At 38.9% G+C, this 27603-nt stretch overlaps 2 protein-coding genes across 10 annotated transcripts in view; one reads left to right on the top strand and one right to left on the bottom strand.

The window, feature by feature from the left end:
• The window catches only part of ZGRF1 (zinc finger GRF-type containing 1), an 84836-nt gene extending 82474 nt beyond the window's left edge, over window positions 1–2362 (bottom strand). For 5 of the 6 annotated variants that reach the window (XM_050791315.1, XM_050791310.1, XM_050791313.1 and 2 more), the window contains exon 1: window positions 1961–2362. The gene's annotated coding sequence lies outside the window, so the exon portion shown is untranslated. The remainder of the gene's footprint in view (window positions 1–1960) is intronic. The other variant, XM_050791311.1, reaches the window with a different exon arrangement.
• LARP7 (La ribonucleoprotein 7, transcriptional regulator) lies at window positions 2362–25439 on the top strand. 4 transcript variants are annotated; one of them, XM_050791327.1, is made up of 14 exons: window positions 2362–2556; window positions 5055–5149; window positions 12409–12612; window positions 14051–14151; window positions 14269–14352; window positions 14485–14649; window positions 14730–14823; window positions 14892–15242; window positions 15335–15479; window positions 17211–17362; window positions 18149–18267; window positions 20795–20954; window positions 21826–21917; window positions 25098–25439. In XM_050791327.1, exons 3-14 carry the CDS (start codon window positions 12411–12413, stop codon window positions 25176–25178), a joined length of 1746 nt encoding a protein of 581 aa, XP_050647284.1. In that variant the 5' UTR covers window positions 2362–2556; window positions 5055–5149; window positions 12409–12410; the 3' UTR covers window positions 25179–25439. The 4 variants fall into 4 exon arrangements, with proteins under 4 accessions (XP_050647284.1, XP_050647282.1, XP_050647286.1 ...); XM_050791329.1 differs by lacking the exon at window positions 2362–2556 and adding an exon at window positions 2759–2919 and having other exon boundaries at window positions 5058–5149; XM_050791325.1 differs by lacking the exon at window positions 5055–5149 and having other exon boundaries at window positions 2363–2556.
• The last annotated feature ends 2164 nt before the right edge of the window (window positions 25440–27603 follow it).

Genomic DNA, 27603 nt, shown 5'->3' with positions numbered 1-27603 from the left:
AGTGAGTGGCATCCTCCCTCGACTAATCAAGGTCATCTGGAGAAAGGATAGGTAAGGGGTATGCAAATGAGATATGCATACTTGCTTCATGACACAGGTCACAGGACAGAAACCAAACCTACAGAAGGACTGCCTTTCAGAAATATAACACCTGGCCAGGCATGGTGGCTCAGGCCTGTAATCTCAGCACTTTGGGAGGCCCTGGCGGGTGGACCATGACATCAGGAGCTCGAGACCAGCCTGGCCAACATGGTGAAACCCCGTCTCTACTAAAAATACAAAAATTAGCTGGGCATGGTGGCATGCGCCTGTAGTCCCAACTACTCAGGAGGCTGAGGCAGGAGAATTGCTTGAACCCGAGAGGCGGAGGTTGCTGTGAGCAGAGATTGCTCCACTGCACTCCAGCCTGGATGACAGAGTGAGACTCCATCTCAAAAAAAAAAAAAAAAAAAAGAAATATAACTCTCACATCTTATCTCCCTCCCCTCCAGCGCACATAAACTGCTGATGCCTAATAATGCCAAGAAGATAAAAGAGAGATCCAGAAAACCACTCCTGGGCTGGATATGCTGTGTACATAGATGAGAATACATGGTACAGACACAGTGCTGGGCATGTGGCAGTCATTAATATCAGATCTGTTTAATAGCTACCATGTATTCAGTGCTACCATATGCTAGAGACTGTTAAATGCTTTATTTGGAGGTTTCGCTTTTGTTTGCTTTTTAACTTTTCTTTTTCTTTGATAGAGACAGGGTTTCTCTCTGTCACCTAGGCTGGAGTGCAGTGTTGCAATCATAGCTCACCGCAGCCTCAAACTCCTGGGCTCAAGCAATCCTCCCAGCCTCCCAAAGTGCTATATTATAAACTACATTATATACATTATATGATGTTAATTATATACATTATAATTATTATGTAATTATATAATATATAAATATATTACTGTTATATAATATGTAATTAATTATTGTGTGTAATCATATATATTATATAACTATTTATTGATTACATACTATGTATCAAGCAGGAATTGGACGAGACACTTTACATATAGTATTTATCAGTCTCATAATCCTGAAGAATAAGTATTATTACAATTTACATATTAGGAACCCAATATTTACTAATTTAGGATTACTTATATGCTATTTCGCAATTGCAAGATAAATTCTCTATTATTTTCCTAAATTGAGATATTACTTCTGGAAAGGTACAGTTTAAAAAGAACTTGGAAGATGGAAACTCTTAAAGGATGGTTAAATTCGATTACAGGAGAAAACCTCAAAAAAAAAGCTAACTGGATCTTTTAAAATCTACAAGAGCTCTAATACTTCTTCACTGAAAGTCAACACCCTTTCTTATCTTAGCATTAATCAGAAAAAATTATTTAAGATAACAGCATCATATATTTAAGTGAGATGCAAAGATAAAGAGTTTTTTCCAAGTGTTCATCTGTCCACGTCTACCAGCCAATTCACCTGCTGACCGACTTCTAACAGGTGAAAGATTAATCTCCAAAGAAGTTTTTAAAGATCCCAAATGTTCTGTGATAATTATATACATACATACATATACAGATATACGTACATACACACACATATATATACCTTGTGCTACGATATGTACAGATACAATACATATACATAAAACTCGGTGTTCTCAGTAAAGTATGAGCCATTTTTCATTTAATTACAAGATGTTTTTCCTTTTGTTTTTAGACAAGGAGGATTTTTTGAACCTAACCCTGAACCTCTAAATAGTTCAGATAACAAAGTTTTGGAATCACGAATTCAACATTGTTAAGAAACCATCCAGTCCAAATAAACAAAGGAAACCCACATATCATTTGCCAAGATTCTAATAACCATAATCCTGTGTCACCAAATGACAATGGAGACTCGATCCTTTATCAGTCCTAAATACGAACAGCAAAGTCCCCTTTGGTCCTCATACGTACTCGAAATTGCAAAGCAGGGCCTGGGAAAAGCGGTGAAGAGGCAACCCTTATTACAAGCAGTCCGAGTAGCTGTTACTGCGACCACCCTAATCCTGGTTCCAAACAGCATCCTTCCCGGTTCTCTTCTTACGGAGCAGAGTCTTTTGTCCCTTCGCCCCAAATCGCTCAAGCCATTCCTAGGAAAGCCCGAGAAACACTTCACCTCACCTGTCAAAATTACAGAAAATCCACTTTCGAATTTTTCCCGCGAAAGAATGTGACGTCATTAACGCGGGACCTCACCAGATGAGGACCCAAAACTTGGCCCGTCCACCTCCGCCCAAGCCAAAAACCGCCGTTTTCAAACCGCCAATCAAATTCTTCCTTGGCTTCGAGGCTCTCAGCCGGCCGCGCTCTCCGATGCCCCGCCCTCCCGGAACCACCTCGCCTGTGACGTAGGTGGCGCGCGCACTGCCTTGGGCCCGTCTTTCTCGAGCGGGACCGGCGAACGTTGTCGCTCATCCTATGACGCGAAAGTAACCAAGACTATCAGGATCGGGAGACGGAAAGGGCTGAAGGCCGCAGTACTTGACCCTGTATTTTGGGAGTTGAACGGAGTAAGTTACAAGCGGCGTATAGGGTCGCACAGCTTGGGCGACGTCTGATTAACTCTCCGTCCTTTTTCTTGCGGTCCACTCTATCATCTGTCGTCCTTCTTACCCCGCCTCCCGCCTGCGCATCCATCACTTCCTTGACCTAGTTATCTATGCGCACGCGCAAAACTCTTCCGGCAGTACTTGTAGTTCTCGTTTTCAGAGAGTAGGGGCGCATAGGGGCCCAGCATGGGGAGATTTGGGGCGCGCCCTGCCTATGACGTTGTCCTTGTGGAAGTACGGGTGCCGAGAGAAGCAGTAGTCAGTAAAGACAGTGCAGTATTTCGCAGATTGGAGCTGACTTGTGGCTGCCAGAGGATAGTGAACGTGAGGATTTATATTCTAAAATTATCATCTTCTTTTGCAGGACTCTGCCATAGTCCTCAAAGAGTTAAAAATCCAGTTATGGAAGGGAACTAACAAGTGCTAGATACGGTGTGCAGAGTGTGTTAGCAAAAAAACTTAAGCGAAAACAAATGAGGAGGCAGTTAATTAGAGGACACAGGGTGGTGGAACATCTCAAAGAGTAAGATGCCATTTAACCTGGGCCTTGAAAATTTAGTAAGGAAATTTAGACGAGAAGATTCAGACAAAGCAGAAGACACAGGCCACTACGTGTTGAGGGACTTGAATTGTAAGCAGTGACTAGAACAATGATTCTTAACCTGTTGTGAAACGCTTTTGAAAACCTAATAAAAGTTATGGATTAGCTTCTCAGGAAAACATGTATGTACCTATTAAAACATTTTGCGAGGCCGGGCACCGTGGCTCACGCCTGTAATCCCAGCACTCTGGGAGGCCGACACGGGCGGATCACTTGAGGTCAGGGGTTCGAGACCAACCTGGTCAATGTGACAAAACCGCGTCTCTACTAAAAACACAAAAATTAGCGGGGAGTGGTGGTGCACGCCTGTAGTCCCTTAAGAGGCCGGGTTGGGAGAATCTTGAACTCGGGAAGTGGAGATTACAGTGAGCCAGGATCGCGCCACTGCACTCCAGCCTGGGCGACAGAGAGAGGCTCCGTCTCCAAACAAACATTTCGCATATAATTTCCTCAGGAAAAATTACGAAATAATTTTAAATAGCAAACACACACAAATGACTTGGTGTCCTGTCTAACTCAGTCTTCCGGGTTATCTGTCTTTCGTGATCTTTGAACTATTTTTCAACCATGTAACCCGCTACAACAACATGGAAATGAGTTTGTCCAGTAAAGATGCAATTAATTATTATTCTGAGCAGTATTTATTAATATTTACTTCAACGTTCCTTATTGCCTATGTACGTGCTTTTTTTTTTTTTTTTTTTTTAAGAAGGAGTCTGGCTCTGTCGCCCAGGCTGGAGTGTAGTGGCCGGATCTCAGCTCGCTGCAAGCTCTGCCTCCCGGGTTTACGCCATTCTCCTGCCTCAGCCTCCCGAGTAGCTGGGACTACAGGCGCCCGCCACCTCGCCCGGCTAGTTTTTTGTATTTTTTAGTAGAGACGGGGTTTCACCGTGTTAACCGGGATGGTCTCGATCTGCTGACCTTGTGATCCGCCCACCTCGGCCTCCCAAAGTGCTGGGATTACAGGCTTGAGCCACCGCGCCCGGCCGTACCTGCTTTTTAAATTCTTCCTTGAACTGGTTTTTAACACTTAACTGATTCCTTTATTTACAGTCCAGCACCACATACCGACAGACCGCATGTATGACAGTGGTCCCATAAGATTATAGGTGTGTAGTAGGCGATACTACCTAGGTTTGTAGGTGAGTACATCATACAATAACTACATACCCTACGATGTACTTACTCACCTGAATATGCATTTCTCAGAATGTGTCCTTGTCATTAAGCAACCCATGACTGTGCTTAAATCTTTACCATGTATTCCATTTTATATTTGTACAAGAGTCTTAATTTTACCTTATCTTTAAAATGTATTATTTACAATTTAACGGAGCCCACAAGAATTCTTGTCCAGACAAAGTTGCATGGACTTCAGATTAAGAATTCCTGAGTCAGAACATAGAGTCCATGGTGATAAATTGCAGGAAATTCTAACAAAAGGTAGACAATGTGGGATCAAACATACCTGGGATAATTTACTTAGCTAGCTTGGGCCAAGTCACATAACTTTTTTGAGTTTTTGTATTAAGAAGATGGAAGAAACTGCTACCTAGTGGGATTGTGAGGATTTACAAAAATGTATATAAAATTACTGGTATTATTACCCAGTAGCTTTTATTCTGCATTTAAAGCAACTAAAATGTTACTTTTTTTTTTTTTGGAGTCTTGCTCTGTTGCCCAGGTTGGAGTGCAGTGGCACAATCTTGGCTCACTGCAAGCTCCGCCTCCCGGGTTCACGCCATTCTCCTGCCTCAGCCTCCCGAGTAACTGGGACTACAGGCGCCTGCCACCACACCCGGCTAATTTGTTTTCTTTTTTTTTTTTTTTTTTTTTTTTTTTTTTTTTGTATTTTTAGTAGAGATGGGATCTCACCTTGTTAACCAGAATGGTCTCCATCTCCTGACCTCGTGATCCACCGCCTCAGCCTCCCAAAGTGCTGGGATTACAAACGTGAGCCACCGCGTCGTGACTTTTTTTTTTTTTTTTTTTTAAACAATGTTTTCTTAAACTGCATATTATGTTATGGGAAGGTGCTAAGGAATTTCTAATGTTGCAAGTTTTGACAGAAGCATCACAAAACCAGGTCTGTATTTTAGATGGGTTATACATAGGCTTCTGCTGAGAATGGATGACTTACAGAACAGTTTATAAACTATTGGCATATTCTAGTGACAGTTGTAGCAGTAGTTTTAGAAAACACTGGATGGAGATGAGAGCCATTTCAAAAGTCAAACTGGTAGGATTTAACAAGAGTTTGGATAGAATAATGGTTACTTGTGTTCCCTATCTTAGCAATTTGAAGTGCTTTTATTTACATTATTTTGGCTAATGCTAACAACCTTATAATGTGAGTATGATTTTTATCCATATTTTATAGACCGCAGAGAGATGGGGTAACTTCCTCAAAATCCACACAGCTAATAAGTAGCTTGATTGGTTAACTTGGTGGAATATGGCATCCTTAAATAAGTTGAGGATGGTAGAAAGAACAGGTGTGGATAAGAAAGACAGTGCGTTTGATTTGGAATGTGTGGAGTGACAATACACATACCTGTTATCACAGGACATTGAGAAGTATGGACTTTAAGGATCAAGACTAACGAAAGTATTATAACTTCCTGATTCTCTACAGTCAATGTATAAAGAAGCTAAATTATACCATATCTTATGTTCCTTGCTATTTAATCTAAATCGAAGGTAAATCATTCTGAACTTAAATACTTCAAGCCACAAAAATAATCCTTAGGAAAAGAATGAAGGAGGGTCTCTGGGCTGAGAGATGAGAATGATAAGGAAAATCTGGTTTCTGGGAAAATTGTGGCTTTCTGCGCCTATATATTTCTGTCTACTTTTCCTTAGGGCTTTGACAAGGAAATGAATTGGAGAGCAGGTAGTCTGCCCTTTATAACTTAGTTTTTTCAAGAGAGAAAATCAGCAGTAGAGCCTGCTGTAGTGATAATCATAGCCTACACTGTGTGTGTTTGTTTGTTTGTTTTTGAGATGGAGACTGATTCTGTCTCCCAGACTGGAGTGCAGTGGCACGATCTCGCATCACTGCAACCTCTGCCTCCTGGGTTCAAGCCATTGTCCTGCCTCAGCCTCCCGAGTAGCTGGGATACAGGCATGGGCCACCACACCCAGATAATTTTGTTATTTTTAGTAGAGACTTTGTTTCATTTTGTTGGCCAGGCTGGTCTTGAACTCCTGAACTCAAGTGATCCACCTGGCTCAGCCTCCCAAAGTGCTGGGATTATAGGCATGAATCACTGCACCTGGCCTATTTGTATTTTATTTACGTTCCACAACCTTACAAAGAATTTGAAATGCTTAACATTTTACAGGTTCTTTTAAATCTGTTTATTTATTCAACAAATACTTAGGTACTGATGAAGTTAAAGTTCCTGCCTTCATAGTGTCTACATTCTGGTGGGATAGATAGACAATAAAATTTCAGGCCGGGCATGGTAGCTCACACCTGTAATCTCAGCACTTTGAGAGGCCCAGATGGGCAGATGACTTGAGGTCAGGAGTTCGAGACCAGCCTAGCCAAAATGATGAAACCCCATCTCTACTAAAAACAAAAATTAGCCAGGTGTGGTGGCAGCTGCCTGTAATCCCAGCTACTTGGGGGGCTGAGGCAGGACAATCACTTGAACTTGTGAGGCGGAGGTTGTAGTGAGCCAAGATCGTGCCACTACAGTCCATCCTGCACAACAGAGACTCCATCTCAAAAAATAAAAAATAAAGTAAAGTAATAATTCCAGCTAGTGACAAAAGGATACAAGGATAAAAAATAGTGACTGAGGAGGTGGACAGAGTTAAAGTCAGCAGGGAGAGACTATTTTAGATTGAGTGGAAAGAGTAAGTCTCTCTTAAGAAGTGATGTTTGCAGAGACCTAAGTGTACAAGGAAGTAATCCATACAGATATGGTAGGGAAAGTCAAGGGAGCAGCAAGGGCAAAGGCCCTGAAGTGGGAAAGGTCTTAGCATGTTTAAAGAACCAAAAGATGGTTATGTTTGGACTGAGCCTGTTGGCAAGAATTATGTTAGATGAAGTTAGAGAGATCCCCAGGCCAGATTATATAGGGTCTAGTCAATCACAGTAAGGTTTTTGGACTTTATTTTGAGTATGATAAGAAACCTTTGAGCTGGGTGCGGTAGCTCACACCTGTAATCCCAGCACTTTGGGAGGCGGAGGCAGGTGGATCACTTCAGATCAGGAGTTCGAGACTAGCCTGGCCAACATAGTGAAACCCCATCTCTACAAAAATTAGCCGGGTATCATGGCGCAAGCCTGTAATCTCAGCTACTTGGGGCAAGAGAATCACTTGAACCCAAGAGGCGGAGGTTGCAGTGAGCCGAGATTGTGCCACTCCACTCCAGCCTGGGTAACAGAGCGAGACTCTGTCTCCAGAAAAAAAAAAAAAAAATAGAAACCTGGCTGGGCACGGTGGCTCATGCCTATAATCTCAGCACTTCAGGAGGCCGAGGCGGGCAGATCACCTGAGGTCAGGAGTTCGAGACCAGCCTGGCCAACATGATGAAACCCTGTCTCTACTAAAAATACAAAAAAAAAAAATTAACCGGGCATGGTGGCACATGCCTGTAGTCCCAGCTACTTGGGAGGTTGAGGCAGGAGGATTGCTTGAACCCCGGAGGCAGAGATTGCACTGAACCGAGATCGCGCCACTGCACTCCAGCCTGGTTGACAGAGTGAGACTCCATCTCAAAAAAAAAAATGAAACCTTTGGAGGAGTTTGTGTAAGGAATTGGCATGATCTGATTTACATATTTAAATAATAAATTCTATCTGGAGAATTGATTCTAAGGGAAGAAGATTAGAAGCAAGCAGACTAGTAATAAAGTTCTTGTAGTTGTTCAGACAACACAGTAGTAGCTTGGACCAGGTGCTTATGATGGAGGAAATGATAATTATTCATATTTGGAATATATTTTAAAGTTAGAGCTAACAGAAATACTGATGAATTGACCATGAGGTGTAAGGAAAAGGGAAATTAAGAATGATTTTAGGCCGGGCATGATGGCTCAGGCCTGTAATCCCAGCAGTTTGGGAGGCCAACACAGGTGGATCACCTGAGATCAGGAGTTCAAGACTAGCCTGACCAACATGGTGAAACCTCGTCTCTACTCAAAATACAAAATAAGCCAGGTGTGGTGGTGCATGCCTGTAGTCCCAGCTGCTTGGGATGCTGAGTCAGGAGAATCACTTGAACCCAGGAAGTGGAGGTTGCATGAGCCAAGATGGTGCCCCTGCACTCCAGCCTGGGTGACAGAGTGAGTCTGAGACTCTGTCTCAAAAAAAAAAAAAAAAAAAAGAATGATTTTAAGACTTTTGCCTTTTCAGCAATTTTGTAATTGCTGTTTCTGAGATAGGGAAAATTGGTGGGAGGGGGTTGTTAGCATTTGAGAGTCCTATTTTGAGATATCCTTTAGATAAACTAGTGGAGGTGTGAGGTGGACAGTTGAATATTGGAATGGGGAGCTAATGAGAGAAGATAGATTTGTAAAGCCTCAGCATAAAGCCAACGAGCTTAAAGCCAAGATCCTCAGAAACAATGACTGTGTAAATGAGAAGGAAGCCCAGGACTGACTCCAATTTAGGCATCATGTAAAGGTGTAGGGCACAGTAGGAGAGAGAGGGTAAAAGGAAATTGAGAAACTGAGATTGCAAAAGGAAATTGAAAAGGAGGAAAACCAGTTTGGAAGCTATATGAAGAAAATATTTTCAAGAAGGGAGTTACCAACTGCATTTGCTGCTGACAGGTCAAGTAGACAGTGGAGCACATTCAGGAACTTGTTTGTAGTTTCTCTAGAATGGTGAGGAGGAAAGCCTGACCAGATGGGTTGAAGTAAAGAGCATGAGGTGAAGAACATGGTTGTGTGGTACTCAATGACACCTCACTGTTTTTCTATTATTAACCCATAGTTGTGTTTTATATCTTAAGCTAGCATCACCTAAATATGTCATTACTTGTATAATTTCAAAATTGGTATTTGATTGATCTACTGAAGCCTAAAATGCCAAAATGTTCTTCTGTTGAGTTTGATGAGTATGCATGTTTAGTTGGAGATTTGAGGTAAAATGCATTAAGGGCTTTGTATCCTCTTCCTAGATACCACTTTGAAACACATTATCAGCCGGGCGCGGTGGCTCAAGCCTGTAATCCCAGCACTTTGGGAGGCCGAGACGGGTGGATCACCAGGTCAGGAGATCGAGACCATCCTGGCTAACCCGGTGAAACCCCGTCTCTACTAAAAAATACAAAAAACTAGCCAGGCGAGGTGGCGGGCGCCTGTAGTCCCAGCTACTCGGGAGGCTGAGGCAGGAGAATAGTGTAAACCCGGGAGGCAGAGCTTGCAGTGAGCTGAGATCCGGCCACTGCACTCCAGCCGGGGCGACAGAGCGAGACTCCATCTCAAAAAAAAAAAAAAAAGAAAGAAACACATTATCTATTTCTGTTACTATCAGCAGCATCACTTTAGCAGTTAGAGATTCTAACCAGCAGTCAGACTCAAGAGATGCAAATACTGTTTACCAAAGAAAGATACAAGGCAGAAGATAGGGTAGATGCAGCTTTTTCATCCCACCAAAGGCCACTAAGCCATTTACTTTTTTCTCCCATTTACCCACAGCAGGCATGTATGCCTTCCCTAGAAAAGGACCACGGTGTATTTAGGACACTTTAACACATAAAAGCTTTAACCCCTTTTGCCTATCAATCTGTTGTTCTGGTCATACAAGCATAAGGCCTCCATGCCATCTAATAGCTGCTCCAAACCAGGTGCAACATGGGAAACAGATAACACTCCCCATTAGTCTCTCCAATTTCCAAGAAGACTGTATTATGGGAGACTGAGGTTATTCTCAAGCAGCCTGTATTATCCCAGGCCTGATTATCCTTGTATTATCCTTTGCTGTATCCTAGCCTGTATTATCCTTTGCTCATATAACCACTAGTGATTCAATTCATTCAACAAAATCTAGGCACAATTTATTCAAAACATTTTTAAGTGACTATGTGGCAGGGACTGACAATATATCAGTAAACAAAACAGACAAAAATCTCTGATTTCATTGATCTTACCTTCTAGGAAGGATAAACAATAAAGAAATAAATTGCATAGTAGTGATAGGAATCTTAGAACATGATAAATGCTACGAACAGAAATAAGGCAGGGGCGTTACCATGTATGTATCCAGAAATTTGCATTATTAAATATGGTTGTAGGAGGAGACCTCACTGAGGTGACATTTAAATAAACACTTGAAGTAGGAGAGCAAGCTCTGTTATCTCTGGGGATATGTGTCTCAGAACAGGTTTAAAAACCCCTGTTAGACATTGCTGGGTGAGCTTCAGGAAGTGCAAGAAGGACTGTATGGCTGGAGCTGACAGAGCAAAGGGGAAGAGATGTTGAAAGGAACTTGAGAAAGGAGGGGGGTAGAAATTGCTGCCCTAGGGCCGGGCGCGGTGGCTCAAGCCTGTAATCCCAGCACTTTGGGAGGCCAAGACGGGCGGATCACCAGGTCAGGAGATCGAGACCATCCTGGCTAACACGGTGAAACCCCGTCTCTACTAAAAGATACAAAAAACTAGCCGGGCGATGTGGCGGACGCCTGTAGTCCCAGCTACTCAGAAGGCTGAGGCAGGAGAATGGCGTGAACCCGGGAGGCAGTGAGCTGAGATCCGGCCACTGCACTCCAGCCTGGGCGACAGAGGGAGACTCCGTCTCAAAAAAAAAAAAAAAAAGAAATTGCTGCCCCAGAAATAAACACTGGGATGAGAAGGCTACTTGAAAAGGCTGGTTTATGGCTGAGTGTGGTGGCTCACACCTATAATCCCAGCACTTTGGGAGGCTGAGGCTGGGAAATCACCTGAGGTCAGGGGTTCGAGACCAGCCTGGTCAACATGGTGAAACCCTGTCTCTACTAAAAATACAAAAATTAGCTGGGTGTGGTGGCAGTGGCGCCTGTATTCCCAGCTACTCGGGAGGCTGAGGCAGGGAGAATTGCTTGAACCCAGGAGGTAGAGGTTGCAGTAAGCTGAGATAACGCCGCTGCACTCCAGCCTGGGCAACAGAGCAAGACTGCCTCAAAGAAAAGAGAAGAGGCTTATTTCTACAGCTTACCAGTTGAATTCTGCCCCCTAGAAAGCAGAAATTAACGTTTTAAAAATCAAAATTGCCAGACACGGCCACTCCCGCCTGTAATCCTAGCACTTTGGGAGGAGGAGGCGGGTGGATCACTAGGTTAGTAGTTCTAAACCAACCTGGCCAACATGGTGAAACCCCATCTCTACTACAAATACAAAAATTAGCCGGGCATGGTGGCGTGTGCCTGTAGTCCCAGCTACTCGGGAGGCCGAGGCAGGAGAATTGCTTGAACCTGGGAGGTGGAGGTTGCAGTGAACCGAAATCGCGCCACTGCACTCCAGCCTACGCAACAAGAGGGAAACCGTCTCAAAAAAAAAGCCAATAAAACTTCTCTGGGGCAGGGGGCGGTGGGGGGGCGCGGTGGGCGGGGGATTGTTGCAATGGAGAATGTGCAGGTCCCTTAATCTTACACTTTTCACTTACTGCCTTATAAGTGCAGTTTAGTGAGATAAAGGTGTAATTGTTGTATTATTCTAGGATAATCTGGCCCTGCATTTTAAAAGGTACAGGCCGGGCGCGGTGGCTCACGCTTGTAATCCCAGCACTTTGGGAGGCCGAGGCGGGCGGATCACAAGGTCAGGAGATCGAGACCACAGTGAAACTCCATCTCTACTAAAAATACAAAAAAAAAAAAAAAAATTAGCCGGGCGCCGTGGCGGGCGCCTGTAGTCCCAGCTACTCAGGAGGCTGAGGCAGGAGAATGGCGTGAACCCGGGAGGCGGAGATTGCAGTGAGCTGAGATGGCCCCACTGCACTTCAGCCTGGGGGACAGAGCAAGACTCCGTCTCAAAAAAATAAAATAAAATAAAATAAATGAAAGGTACAAAAAAACTAAAGCATGATCCCTAACATCGGAGGTAAATTATTTTTTTAATTTACTTTATTAAATATAAAAATAAATTTTCTGTTTGTCTTCTCACAGCCAAATGTGAGTCCATTATTCTCTCAGACAATTAAATAAAGGCTAATCTAAATATTTAACTATATTAGCTATTGTGGTTATTTAAATATTTACCTCTTTTTCTTATATTTCACAGGAATGGAAACTGAAAGTGGAAATCAGAAAAACGTAATGGAAGAAGAAAGCACTGAAAAGAAAAAAGAAGTTGAAAAAAAGAAACGGTCACGAGTTAAACAGGTGCTTGCAGATATTGCTAAGCAAGTGGACTTCTGGTTTGGGGATGCAAATCTTCACAAGGATAGATTTCTTCGAGAACAGATAGAAAAATCTAGAGATGGATGTAAGTTTGCTTCAGTAAAGGAACCAACTTTTAGATGTGGTTGCCTTTCAATTTATTTATAAAATAGTATATATATTTTTTTGAGATGGAGTCTTGCTGTGTTGCCCAGGCTGAAGTGCAGTGGCATTATCTCAGCTCACTGCAACCTCTGCCTCCTGGGTTCAAGTGATTCTCCTGCCTCAGCCTCCTGAGTAGGTGGGGCTACAGGCACGCACCACCATGCCTGTCTGATTTTTGTATTTTTAGTAGAGATGGGATTTTACTATGTTGGCCAGGCTGGTCTCAAACTCCTGTCTGCCCACCTCGGCCTCCCAAAATGCTGGGATTACAGGTGTGAGCCACTGCACCCAGCCTAAAATAGTATATTCTATAATGTATGTATTCGTTTCTGCAAGTATGTTCCTTGTCATCTGTTTTAATTTTTATTTAGTGAATGACAGTCTTCTAAATATTTAGACTGTTGGTAAGAGTTTAGGCTATATTAAATAAGCAGTTTCATATCAAAGCTTTTAAGTATTTTGGGATTTAATTGCTTCAATAACCATTTATCATGTGTAACTTGAGATGAGAGTGCTATACTTTAGTTCATACAAGAAGGCATTTCACCTAGCTCAATGTTATTTTTTGTTTCACATTTTTTGAGGCAGGGTCTATCTTTTTCCCCTAGGCAGGAAATGCACTGGCTCCATGTCTGCTCACTCCAACTTCTGCCCCCACCTCCACCCCCTAGCCCTACCCAAGCTGTCCTCCAACATCAGCCTCCCCAGTAGCTGAAAACACAGGCAAGCATCATCAGGCCTGCTTTTTCTTTTTCTGGCATTTTTAGTAGATATGGGGTCCCACCATGTTGCTGATCTCGAACTCCTGAGCTCAAGAGATCTACCTTCGCCTCTAAATTGCTGAGATAAGAGGCATTGAGCCACTGTCCCCAGTTGATAAATTTCAAATGACCAGCCATGTGCTTGTTTCTAATAGGATGGGATCCAGACATCCTCTTTGAATGTCTGGATGTTGCTAAGCAATAAAATCTCAATCTGCAATTACATACACTAAGATGTGTCATTTTAGGTATGCCAAATATGCAATACCATTTAGACCCTCACACAACAATACTGTTAATGGACAAAGTCTGTCTCCCAGGCTGGAGTGCAGTGTGATCTCAGCTCACTGCAACCTCTGCCTCCTGGGTTCAAACGATTCTCCTGCCTCAGCCTCCAGAGTAGCTGGCATTACAGGCATGTGCCACTACACCCAGCCTAATTTTTTGCCAGGCTGATCTTTAACTCCCCCATCCACCCGCCTTGGCCTCCCAAAGTACTAGGATTACAGGCATGAGCCACCAAGCCCGGCCTGAGGGGCAGGTTAAATTGTACCAGATTGAATTAATCCTGCTGATAGTGTACACTAACACAATTATTAACTTTTTCATTTTCATTAGATGTTGATATATCACTACTTGTGTCTTTTAACAAAATGAAAAAATTGACTACTGATGGGAAGTTAATTGCCAGAGCATTAAGAAGTTCAGCTGTCGTAGAGGTAAGAATTAAGAATGACTGCCATTACTATATAATTATAGTTTATAAATAATATTAACGTAATGATCATTATTATAGTTTATTATAGTTTTATTAATGTAATAATACTCTTTTAAAGCTTGATTTGGAAGGCACCAGAATCAGGAGGAAAAAACCTCTGGGGGAAAGACCAAAAGATGAGGATGAGCGCACTGTGTATGTGGTAAGCTTAAGAGCCCGGGTCCCCAGTCAGAAACTGGCACAGAAACAATGTAATTAAGTTAAAAACTTATTGACATTCTGAAAATATAAGCATTGCAAAAAACTATTTAATATTTCTTTTAATTTATCACAGGAGTTACTTCCCAAAAATGTTAATCACAGCTGGATTGAAAGAGTCTTTGGGAAATGTGGCAATGTTGTTTATATAAGTATACCACATTATAAGTCTACTGGAGATCCAAAGGGATTTGCGTTTGTGGAATTTGAAACAAAAGAACAAGCAGCAAAGGCAATTGAGGTAGGTCCAGATCCTAGAAAAAAAAAATGTATAGATATAACAAATATTAAAATAGTAAAACTTTTTTTCAATCATTTCAGTTTCTTAACAACCCACCAGAAGAAGCACCAAGAAAACCTGGCATATTTCCTAAAACAGTGAAAAATAAGCCCATTCCAGCCTTAAGAGTTGTGGGTGAGTATTTTTCAATATTTAAGTAGATGTAATTGAAGTAAGATGAACTAATGATGGCACTTTTACAGAAGAGAAGAAAAAGAAAAAGAAGAAGAAGGGCCGAATGAAAAAGGAAGACAATGTCCAAGTCAAAGAGGAAAATATGGACACAAGCAACACCAGCATCAGTAAAATGAAAAGATCCAGGCCCACATCTGAGGGCTCTGACATTGAGTCTACTGAACCCCAAAAGCAATCCTCAAAGAAAAAGAAAAAGCGGGACAGAGTTGAAGCATCGAGCTTACCTGAAGTCAGAACAGGCAAGAGGAAGAGAAGCAGCTCTGAAGATGCAGAGTCCCTGGGTCCCCGATCAAAAGTAAAGAAAATTATTCAGAAAGACATCATTAAGGAACCTTCAGAAGCTTCCAAGGAAAATAGAGGTAAACTGCAAGGTTTTATTTACATAAATTAAGCTTCTGTTTCACCCATTTCACAGCCGCAAGTCTTAACTGGCTTTTTTATTTATTTCAAGATATAGAAATCTCTACTGAAGAGGAGAAGGATACTGGAGATCTAAAAGACAGCTCTCTCTTAAAAACAAAAAGGAAACACAAGAAAAAACATAAAGAGAGACATAAAATGGGAGAAGAAGTTATACCATTAAGAGTACTATCAAAGTAAGTCTGTGGTTTAAATCCTGTCATTGGCTTAACAATCCATCACCATTGCTAAAGTGCAATTCCAATTTGTGTTCAACAGAGTTGCATATTAGCAACAGTAGTGGCCTGTAGCAAAGAACTGCACACAATGTGGGCGTTAACGCAATCGCTGATTAAGTAGGAACCACCACACTCAAACATGGAAGCACTTATTTTTGTCATACCACAGCAAGTGCCTCCATGTTAAAGTAGAGGGGGCACCTTAACAGACTTAAAAATACAAAATAAAGCTTAAATAAACGAGAATAAAATCCTTTTCTAAAAACCTTATAAAAATGTAAAAGGAAGACTTACCATCACCAAAACATGGAAGCACTTACTTCTTTAGTTTCAAAGCAAGTACATCCACGTTTAAGTGGTGGGAAGCCCAGTCTTGGACAAACTTAGAATCCTTTAACCTGTAACAAGCTTAGTAAGCTTGAAACACAGTAACAAAAAAAATTACAAAAGGTGTGCTGGCTTGGAGACACCTCCACTGAAACATGGAAGCACTTACTTTTGTTTCACACAGCAGGTACCCCCATGTTAAAGCAAAGGGGATCCCTTCAACCTCTTAAGGAGAGTGAAGTTAGCATGTTCTATTTTGGAGAAGTAAGTTGGATTCACTCCTACTAAAACATGGAAGCACTTACTTATTTTAAAGTCACAGAAAGCACTTCCATGTTAAAGTTGAAGGGAGCCCACCCACATACAACTTCTTTGGTCTTGAGAGTAGTTAAAGCTGAGGAGAAAGAAAACAAAATGGCATACCTTTTGAAGAAAAATATTTCCTTACCTTCCTGAATTAGTTCCCAAAGATTCCTGTCCTCCTCCACAAGGGTAAAAGGCAGGGACTTCAGCCACTTCTATTTATACTATTCTTAACTCCTGAATTCCTTTTGCCTTTTTATCTCAGAGAATCATTACAAGGGCCTTTTGTTATTTTAATGTATCAGCTCTTGGGGAATGTATGATCCTGGGTGGGTCTGGATCCTTTTTTTTTTTTTTTTTTTTTTTTGAAGTATACAGATGTCAATGTTAACAGCTAAAACCATTACCACAAGATATCTTCCTCTTTAAAAAAAAAAAAGGAAAATCTATCTGCTTGTTTGATGGCATAGATTAGGGTAACAATGAGTGCTCCCACTAAGCCAAGAGAGGCATTGTGTTTCTATCTGGAGGAACTCTAGCTGTTTGAAGAAACATCTACATGTTAAATATATGTAAATAAATAGAATGCTTCCATGGGGTGTTTTGTTCTACTTAGAAATTCTTTTTGATTCAAGTAAATACTAAGGAATGTTATCTCTCAAATTGGAAGCAGTTTAACAAATCTTTAATCTCGCGCTTTTCCCACAGAGATGACTGATTTAGTAAATGTTACTAGTTAAGGAATCAATGCTAAAATGTTACTTTTATAAATTAAAATACTTCAGACACACTCAAAAATGTAATTGGCAATCTTAAAACGTTTAATCTGAATATTAGGGGAAGAGGAACTCCCTTAGCTTATTTGCTAAATGTCTTTAGAACCCAGGAAATATTTTGAATATGTGTTTAAAGAAACAAGAAAGTTGGGTGGAGGAGTTACTCCAAGTCATTGTGAATGTATATATTTAGATATTCCCATATTTACTTTTTATATTTTATTTTTATATATTTTTTTATATTTAGTCATCTATAATCACTATTTCATTTCTTTCCTTGCAGGAGCGAATGGATGGATTTGAAAAAAGAGTATTTAGCGCTACAAAAAGCTAGCATGGCTTCTTTAAAAAAAACAATATCCCAAATAAAATCAGAGTCAGAAATGGAAACAGACGGTGGAGTACCTCAAAAGACTGGAATGAAAAATGAAAAAAGTAAAGATCACTGATAGTTTTGACTTATAATGTACAGTTTTGACTTATAATGTACTTATATATGAAAATGCTATCTCTGAGTTGTTACAAGATAAACTTTAATTTTAAAAAACTTGATTATTCTGTGTCATTATTAGAACAATTCTTGATTTGTTAAGTTATCCAGATATGTTATTTACTCTTGATATAAGAACATTTAAAAGGCTCATTTAAAACAATTTTTTAAATAACCTGAGTTTTCTCTACAGTTTTCATTTAAGCACATGAGTGCAGTTTGTAGACTGAACAAGTTTGTAGGAATGAAGATTGTAGTTCTCACCTGTAATTTCATTCTGTAGTATGAACCACAAGCAGGAATAAGTTAAAGCAAAATTCTTATGAATTCAAAATTAGGATACATCTTAAATTATCATTTGTTGTAAAAATAAATGATGCTCACGTTGGAATAATTATTTAAAACAGTATCCTATAATTTTTTTTTAACTTTATTGAGTTAAAATTTGCTGTTCCTTTGTGCAGGGAGAAGGGGCAAACTTAAAGACTTTACCAGTGCTCTTCTAGCAGTAACAGTTTGCATGTAGAATAATAAACCTTTCTGGATTTTATTTCATGGTATTTTGAAATAAGCAGTATGACATATAAAATAAACTTTGTTTATTTTAAAATTAAATACGTTTTAAATTATTTAAATCTGCCTCAGGAATTATTCTAAGATAGTCCTCCCAAGTATTAAATTGTTAAGTGTAAGAGATTTAGTGCTGGTCTTTTTCCTCTTCTAATCAACAGCCAACAGTGAAGAGTGTCCCACCCAGGAGAAAGTTAATGCAACAGGACCACAGTTCCTGAGTGGAGTGATTGTGAAGATCATTAGCACAGAGCCTCTACCTGGCAGGAAACAAGTCCGGGTAATGATTTTGAGCCCGTAGGGTATTTGTTCCTTTCTTGTCTTAACTTCCCTGTGTGATAATGTTTTGAATATGGAAGATAAAACAAATCAAATTAGAATTTGTATCTCTATGGTAAACTACCTGTACAGTTTTAATTCCATGGTAACTCTTAGGTTTAATTTTGAAGCAAAAACTAGAGACTGAAATTCCTCACTGAGTCCATTTTATAGTAAGCACAGTTTAAACATCCTTCTTTATAGGAAAATTGTAACTTTTGCTTATTTTTATTGGCACGGATTTATTTTTTTGTATTACCTATGTGCTGATTATCTTTAAAATTGTAATTATAGAAAAGTGTAAAATATTTTTGAAGACCTATAGAAATCTTTCACACATGTGCCAAAAAACCCATAGTTCTATATAATTTACGCTACAAATTGCTGTACACACAGGTTTATAATCTTTTTTTCGTTTTGTACAGTCTATCTTCTATAGCCTTTTATACCACACTGGTAGCAATACTTCTTTCTATTAGGGAAAAGTAAGTATATACTTTTATGTGAGAGTACCGTATCTTATTTACCCTTACCCTGCCTGTGACCCATTTAAGTCAATCCTTTTCTTTTTAAAAAGTGTGAAATGCTCTGTAACATACCACATATTTTAAGTATTTTCTTATACTGACATTCATCATCACTTAGTATATTGTTTTGGTTTTACATAGACTCATCAGTCACAGGTTTTAACTTGAATATCATTGAGGTGGTTGTTTATCTGTAAGCACTCCTTATCTGAAATGCTGTCCTACAATCCTATAGCTGTCACTAAGAAACAAATTTTGATTCTCTTTCCAATATTGGTGAAGGATTTGGCCAAATCCAAATTGCTATTACCAGCTTGCATTTCAGGAGACAGCTGAAAATTGAGGGATGTAAATACCGCTCTGGTTAATCAGATTGCAAAACATTTAATAAAAAAAATTACTCAGTTATTTGTAATCACTCATTAAATAACTTTTATTATTTAAATGGTAACTATATCAATTACAAATTCATCATTTATGATCATCAAAATCATAAAATCAATCCCTGCATTAATCCAGTTAGTAGTTACTTACATTTTGCTGAAACAAAAACTGAGCTGTGATGGTGGTTACAGCTGTCTGTGACTTGCCCATGTGATTACTAGGCTAATTTGTCCTTCTATGGGTTTTAAATTCTGAGGGTTTTAAATCAAGAGATTAGCCTGACATTATAATGGATATTTAGTAAATATCTTTTGAGTTGTAGTAATTGAATATGCTCAGAAGTCAGTTATAAAACTCATTACTGGTACTGAATGCATTCAAATTTCAACAATACTGAATTTTTTACTTGCTTTATATCTAAATTTGGTACTAATTAATTAGATAAAGAAGTGGGAAGGACTAGCAAGTATATGTCTCTGCAGTTCTTTTTTTTTTTTTTTAATTTGGCAAACAGTTACCAAATGCCTGTTTTGTGCTAGTTTGCTGAGTGTTGGGATGAGTTAAGATCTGGTCCCTGGCTTCTAGAAATTCATAGATTTTATTATATATTTTTTATTGTTAACTGATAAACTTGTCTTATTCTATGATGAAATAATACTCCCAGGTATTGCTCAATTCTTTCCATAAATCAAACATCTAAAAATTCAACATTTGAACATAATCTAAATTAGTTGTGTCCTGAAAATGTAGGTTAAAACTAAAGTGAGGCAAGATAAGAAAGATTTTTTTCCCCCATTTAGGAATCTCCAGTTATTTCTTTAGCTTTGTGAATGGAAGTTGATGAATTAGGAATTAGTGTAACATTCCTGCATAAATGCATTGTATACTCTGTAAAACCTGCTGTGAGGGAAAAAAAAAAAGTTGATTAAGAATGCAGGAATCTGGTTAATTTGCCCTCACAGCAGGCAGTGTAGGTAAAACTTTTCCTTGCTGGGTGACCACAACTTGTTTAGAAGAGGTTGCTTAGGTATTTTTTTCAGAAAGTAAGAGCTCTTGAACAATTTGGAAACCTAGTATCTTAGGTTCAGTAAAACTGTTTTTCATGAGTTGTTATTAAAAGTTGAGTGATTTGTACACATATTTTAAAGTCATAGTGATTTTCTGCAGGTGAGTAAAAACAAACCTCCCTTAATCCTTTTTTTTTTTTTTTTTTAATTTTATTCCTTATACTAACTACTCCCAGATGTGAACCCTTCCTGATTTGGGGATTGGGGGACACTATTTCTGCTTTCTGCTCTACAAATCTGTTGTCCTTATAGAATATTCCCATTCTAGTTCAGATTTTAAGGATGTGATTTCAAGAAAATAAAGGAAAATAAATTGTTAGAGTTGATATTATTCAAATCTATTTTTAAGAACATGCTTTACAAGAAATGTTTGATATAGGATATTTGCTCCTCATTAGTCTGTAAAATGCTTTATTTACATAATATATTCTGGCATAACCATTGGAATAGTTTTAGAATTATTGTGAAACATTTTAAATTTTATTTGTCTTTCTACTTAATTCTAATGCAGGATACTTTGGCAGCAATCTCAGAAGTTCTTTATGTTGATTTGCTTGAAGGGGATACAGAATGCCATGCTAGATTTAAAACTCCTGAGGATGCTCAAGCAGTAATAAATGCATATACAGAAATTAGCAAGAAACACTGCTGGAAACTCGAGATCCTTTCTGGTAAAACTTCATAGAAGTGTTTTTTTTTTGTAACCATCCTTATTGTGGGTAACATTTTCTGAGTTTGGCTAATGAAACTAGTTTTGTTTTTTGTTTGTTTGTTTGTTTTTTGTTGTTTTTTTTTTTTTTTTTGGTCTCACTCTGTCGCTCAGGCTGGAGTGCAGTGGTGTGATCTCAACTCAACGCAACCTCCACCTCCCAGGTTCAAGTGATTCTCCTGCCTCAGCCTCCTGAGTACTTGGGATTACAGGCGTGTGTTACCACGCCTGGCTAATTTTTATATTTTTATTTTATTTTTTGAGACAGAGTTTCGCTCTTGTTGCCCAGGCTGGAGTGCAATGGTATAATCTCAGCTCAGTGCAACCTCTGCCTCCTGGCTTCAAGTGATTCTCCTGCCTCAGCCTCCCAGGTTAGCTGGGATTACAGGCATGTGCCACCTTGCCCAGCTAATTTTATGTTTTTGGTAGAGACGGGGTTTCTCCATGTTGGTCAGCCTGGTCTTGTCTTGAACTCCCGACCTCAGGTGGTCTGCTTGCCTTGGCCCCCTGAAGTGCTGGGATTACAGGCATGAGCCACTGCACCAGGCAATTTTTAGTAGAGATGGGGTTTTGCTATGTTGGCCAGGCTGTTGTCGAACTCCTGACCTCTGGTGATCCTGCCTCCTCGTCCTCCCAGAGTGCTGGGATTAGAGGTTTGAGCCACCGCACCTAACGAAACTAATAATTTTATTTCTATTCTGTAATATGTATAAAGTGGCATTAAATATAATCAAAAACTGTCCTAGTTCTGTTACTGAGAATGTAATGCCTTGAATATGGTTTTTCAGATGTGTTCTTCTTTTCATCCATCAGAGTTTTTGTTTGTTTTTAAGGTGATCACGAACAAAGGTATTGGCAGAAGATTTTGGTTGATCGACAGGCAAAACTTAATCAGCCTCGGGAAAAGAAAAGAGGCACTGAGAAGGTAATTAATTCATTTTTGTTTTTTTAGACCAAACTTTCTTTGAACATTTAATGCCAAAGTCAGTATAGGTAGTTATAAAATGATCTTAGCTTTGCTATTACCTAACAAAGATTTACTGAGTATATACTATGTTTTAGGTTGGGAGGAAAAAGTCATTTCTCTAGATTTCAAAATGTGTGAAATTATTTTTCTCACAAGGATACATAATTATAATTTAGAGTTTTTCTTTTTAACTAGTGATACTTTAACAATCTTGATTTCTGGCTGCTATGTCTTGTAGTTTGGTGGTAAATGATTATAGAAAGATTATCGTAATGGTAAAACCACAACATATTTAGAATGTAGTTTCTAAAGATAGGAAGCTCCACAGATAAGATGGAGAGACTTTATGCATAGTGTTTCCTATAGCAACGATAAGCTTTATTCCTCTTTCTCTAAGATAGTCAGTAGGTAATACAAACAAGCTTAAATAATTTAAAGCAAGCCCCAGCCAGGTGGGTGGATCACGAGGTCAGGAGATCGAGACCACAGTGAAACCCGGTCTCTACTAAAAATACAAAAAATTATCCGGACACGGTGGCGGGCGCCTGTAGTCCCAGCTGCTGGGGAGGCTGAGGCAGGAGAATGGCATGAACCCGGGAGGCGGGGCTTGCAGTGAGCTGAGATCCGGCCACTGGGCGACAGAGCAAGACTCCGTCTCAAAAAAAAAAAAAAAAAAAAAGCAAGCCCCTCTTTCAGTAATTTTATTTTTCTGTCACTCAAAATGATATTATAAAAGTGTAAGAAAAAAGAAAAAGATGAACTTCCTTTTTTGTTAGGTGAGCACTTTAAAAGTCCTATTTCCTGTAATCTAAGCTTGTTGATTTGGGGTCATATTTATTTAAAAAAAAAAATTTTTTTTTTTTAAGTTAAAAGGCAAGCATTTTTCATCAACCTTCTTCCATTGCCCAGAATTTATTGTGATTTGTGGGGAGGTGTCTTACTGGTCTTTGTGAATTTTGTTTCCTTGAAAGGAGACTGAACTTGCTGTGGTGGGGAAGCCGCCTGTGCTTCCCAAGGATTCTTTCAGGGATACGAGGTGTTAATTTCAAAGCCTGTTTGAGATTATTCAAATGTTAAAATCACTGATCCAGAACTGGTAACTGAAGTGAAGTCACTTTGTTAAATAATACCCTTCTAATTGCTGTGAAATTTCATTTAGATTGTATATATTTTTTAAACTAGGAATAAATCATTTATTTTTCATTTTAAAAATTTAGAGCTCATCTTTGACTAGGAAATTTCTTAAATTGAGTTGGAACACAACTCAGTTATGATGTCAGGATTGTTGTTAACACAGTTTGTTAAGTAGCTATGGAAGTAGCAAGTTGACTCTTGTGAAATGAAATGGAGGTTACCACACAAAGTAAGTGCTGTGCAAAGCTTGTTGGAAAAAAGGAGTAGACCATAATTAGTTTAGCCAACTTGTTTGCTAGTTAATTCAACTAATGTTTTTTGAGTGCCTTGTGTTAGTCACCATTCTTGTAACCTCGGGTAAAGTCATGAATCACAAAGTCCTCTACTTTCATGAAGCGAACAGATAAACCCTATAGTTTAGGTGATGACCAGTGCTACACAGAAAAATAAAGTGTATTGCAGGAGAGCGTTATATCAGCTGAGGTTGTCTGGAAAGCTGTCTGCAAAGGTGATGTTACAGCCAAGACCCGTAGGGAAGTGAGCGAGTAAGCCCCAGTAAAGTTTAGAAGTATCGCTTTTCAGGCAGAAGCAAAGAAAATGTACAGACCATAAGGGAAGACTGTCAGGGACTAGAAGACCAGTGTAGTTGGAGTACTAGGAGCATCTTAGTAATTAATGGGAATTGCTTAGAAAAAAACTAGTAGAACATCAGTGAATCTGCCAAAAGGTTACATAAATACCTTACTGGCATGACAGCCCAATGAAAATACTACAATAGTATTGTATTTGGCCCATAATTGAGTAAAAGTAAAAAAATTATGGCTCTTAATATTCATATTATGGGGCCGGGCGCAGTGGCTCATGCCTGTAATCCCAGCACTTTGGGAGGCTGAGGCGGGTGGATCACTTGAGGTCAGGAGTTGGAGACCAGCCTGGCCAACATGTTGAAACCCTGTCTCTACTAAAAATACAAAAATTAGCCAGGTGGCACACACATGTAATCCCAGCTACTTGGGAGGCAGAGGCAAGAGAATTACTTGAACTTCGGAGGCGGTGGTTGCAGTGAGCCAAGATGGTGCCACTGCACTCCAGCGTGGGCAACAGAGCGAGGCTCCATCTCAAAAAAACTAAACTAAAATAATATATTAAACACAAGTAAATAAAATTAGTGATGTCTCACAAAAGATCAAGAAGATTAAAGAAAAGTCTGCCAAAAGGGATGTCTCCTAGTCATTTTGCTAGCCTAAATCTTTGTAGTATGCCCTATCATTTTGAACAAATTGGTAAAAATAGATAACAGCTACTAGAGACATAATGAAGCTTATTTCTCTTTGGCTTTTAAAACATTTGAATTATTTTCTGTATAAATTACTGATACTCAGCAGGTAAAGGCAGAATTTATAAAATTTGTGAACAGCAACATGGGTATGATAGAGTTCTAAACATCTTTGGATTTTAATTCACCTCAATGATGAATAATAGGTTTTTAGTTGAATCTAAAAGTAAATTCCTTCCAATGGCCATTATGGTACCAAACACTTTAAAGCTATTTAAATGAATACCCATTAGAATCTGTATTTTTAAGAGGAAAAGATTTGCATTTACTCCAAAGTTTAATATTTTAACTTTTTTTTAATCAAGGAGGCTTTTGGAATATTTTAGACATTTTAAACAGTCTTCTTCTTTATTCTGTGTAATTTCATTTGCCTTCCTTAAATATATTCAACAGTTTATGTTAGGGTATAAGAAATAGGAAATAGTCAATAGCCTTAATAACAGATTTGATTTGTAATTGATTTGACCTGAGCATAATTATCTCATTTGTCATCTTGCTGTTTTTAAAAAATTTTCATTCAAGCTGATAGCTGTGAAGTTTTTTCTAGTCGTAGTTTTGTGTGTGTGTGTATGTGTTTGTTTTTTGGTGTTTTTTTTTGGTTTTTTTTTTTTTTTTTTTTTTTTTTTTAGTATCCAATGCACTCTAATTTCTGATTTATTTCTCTTTAGTTAATCACCAAAGCCGAAAAGATTAGACTGGCAAAGACTCAACAAGCAAGTAAACACATAAGATTTTCTGAATATGATTGAAAAAAAAAACAGTTCACCTCTTAATACTTCACAAGATACTTGAGCTGTTCTTGGGATATTCACTTTTATTATGGTAGCACTGCATAATGAATGTGTTTTTAATTAAAAGAAATATCTTTGTTCCTCAATTTGTAAATAAGACACTTTTTCTAGAGACAAATACGATGTATACCACAATTTTTTCTTAAAACATTTTGTTGAAATTATCTCAGATGTCGATGTCAGGTGATTTAGTAAATAATAAATGTGTTTTGAACATTATTTGGAAATGTGTTGATTTTGTTTTTATATTGTAAAACCAAAACATAATTGCAAAAATAACACTACATGAATATATATAAAATTTAGAGAAATGTTTAATACTGAACTCTCCCTGTACTTAGTAGTTTGTAACTTGCAATACCTTCAATACCTTTTCATGTTGATTTATACAGACATGTTTAATATTTCGTTCTATTTATTCCACTTGGCCTATCTGAGCTTCCATTGAATAATAGACCATAGGGATTGGTTCTAATTAAAATGTTAAATTTTAAAAGAATTGAGTTTATTTTTCATAAATCAAGTTAAATGTTTTATTTTGGTTAGACAAAATAAAATATAATAGGTGCTCTGAGCACAAGAAGGAAAAAATACAGGAATCAACCTTAGGCAGAACTGAGCTCTGTTATTTTATTCAGGAAAATCACAGGAGTGAAATATTTAAGGCCTTCCCAGAATTGAATTTACTGGGTCCATACAGGACTGGCATCTTACTCTCTTACCAAAATCTCAAGGAAGTACTCTGGACAGCCATGGAGTTAATTTCATTGGGCTGCAAACCAAATCCTGGATCTGTCAGCTTTATCCAAAATTGGGGGTCTTATTTGGCCACCCCCTTCCATGGATTGTGGAGAGGCTACACTCAGGATCTGTTCACTTCTATGAGCCAGATATTTAAGGAGATTGGCTATCTCACTGGTTGGAGTGACAGCTAATTGCTACCAAAGTAAGTACCATGGCAAGTTCCCACTCACCCACTCCATGAAGTTTTTCTCTCTCCACGAAGGAAAGCTAGCATATGCATTTTCATGGAGGAGAAGGAAGATGTATAAATAGTTGCTAAGCCCTATTATGAGGATTATGACTAAAGATGCTCCAGTAGATCAGAATATCAGGAGTAAATTAAGGTTTCAAGAATTCAATTGATGTCAGTGAGGAATGTCTTAAGGCAACATGGAGATGTTACCGAGTAACATTTCAGAAATCCTCCCATGAGCAGTTTTTAAAACGGTCATTCAACAAATATTTATTGAATATCTGTGTTTGGACATTGTAACACTTGGAAAACATTGAACAAAACAAAGATCCCTCACTCATGGAGTTTATAGTTCAGCAGCAGATACAGACAGTAAACAAAAGTAAGTAAATTACACAGTTTATTAGAAAGTGACAAGTCCTAGGAACAAAAAATGCAAGGGAAGAGAAACCCTGTTCGTTCATTTTTTCTTTCTTTTTTGAGATGGAGCTTCCAGGCTGGAGTGCAGTGGCATGATCTTGGCCCACTGCAACCTCCTCCAGGGTTCAAGCAATTCCTTGCCTCAGTCTCCCGCATAGCTGGGACTAAGGCACACGCCGCCACTCCCGGCTAATTTTTGTATTTTTAGTAGAGACGGGGTTTCACCATCTTGGCCAGGCTGGGCTTGAACTTCTGACCTCGTGATCAACCCTCCTCGGCTTCCCAAAGTGCTGGGATTACAAGCGTGAGCCACCGCGCCCGGCCTCATTTTTTTATGTTTTAATTCATTTAATTCAAAGAATGTTTATGTAGTCCCTGGTATATATCAGACGCTGACTCTTTAAACATTAGAGATACAGAGGAAAGGTCCTTGCCCTTGAATTTACAATCCCTTGGTAAAGACAGACAAGTGAATACAGTGTAATTATAGTATAGTGTGATAGGACAAACGTCACTCCAGATGAGATGCATTCTGTAAGTAAAATCATATTTCTTCATGACCTTTCCAAGTCCCCGTTGAACCTGTCATGTTTTTGGTAAATTCTTACTGAATTACTGTGCTTAGCACACAGTAATTACTTACTATTTGTTTAATTGAATTAACTTGAATGTGTACTTCATGTTTCCCAAGTGCAAATGTTTAGTTGCATAAAGGTGGGTTGTGTTTTCAAGTTGCTTATTCTTAGTATTCACATTTCTTTTTTTTTTCAAGTATCTGCTCTGTACCTATCCTTGTACATGTCAGTGGGATCTGCTTCTTTAACTGCAAAACCAATTTTATTTTATTTTTTTCCTGAAGATCTGCTTGTTGAGAAAGCAAAACCAATTTTATTTAATCACCCTCCAACATCTCAGTATCGCTTTTACAAATAAAACTTTATGGGCCATTGTCTGAATTGAGATGTGCTACCAGTATAAAATACACAC

The sequence above is a fragment of the Macaca thibetana genome, chromosome 5, assembly GCF_024542745.1.
Source record: "Macaca thibetana thibetana isolate TM-01 chromosome 5, ASM2454274v1, whole genome shotgun sequence".
Taxonomy (NCBI): domain Eukaryota; kingdom Metazoa; phylum Chordata; class Mammalia; order Primates; family Cercopithecidae; genus Macaca; species Macaca thibetana.
This window is presented reverse-complemented; position numbering and strand designations above follow the sequence as displayed.

What these genes read in the sequence shown, in the direction of transcription:
- LARP7 (XM_050791327.1), top strand. Translation starts at nt 12,411, where the DNA reads ATGGAAACTGAAAGTGGAAATCAGAAAAACGTAATGGAAGAAGAAAGC. An exon ending in AGAAAAATCTAGAGATGGAT is followed by an intron (nt 12,613 to 14,050) that starts GTAAGTTTGCTT and finishes CATTTTCATTAG; the next exon opens with ATGTTGATATATCACTACTT. An exon ending in ATGAGCGCACTGTGTATGTG is followed by an intron (nt 14,353 to 14,484) that starts GTAAGCTTAAGA and finishes AATTTATCACAG; the next exon opens with GAGTTACTTCCCAAAAATGT.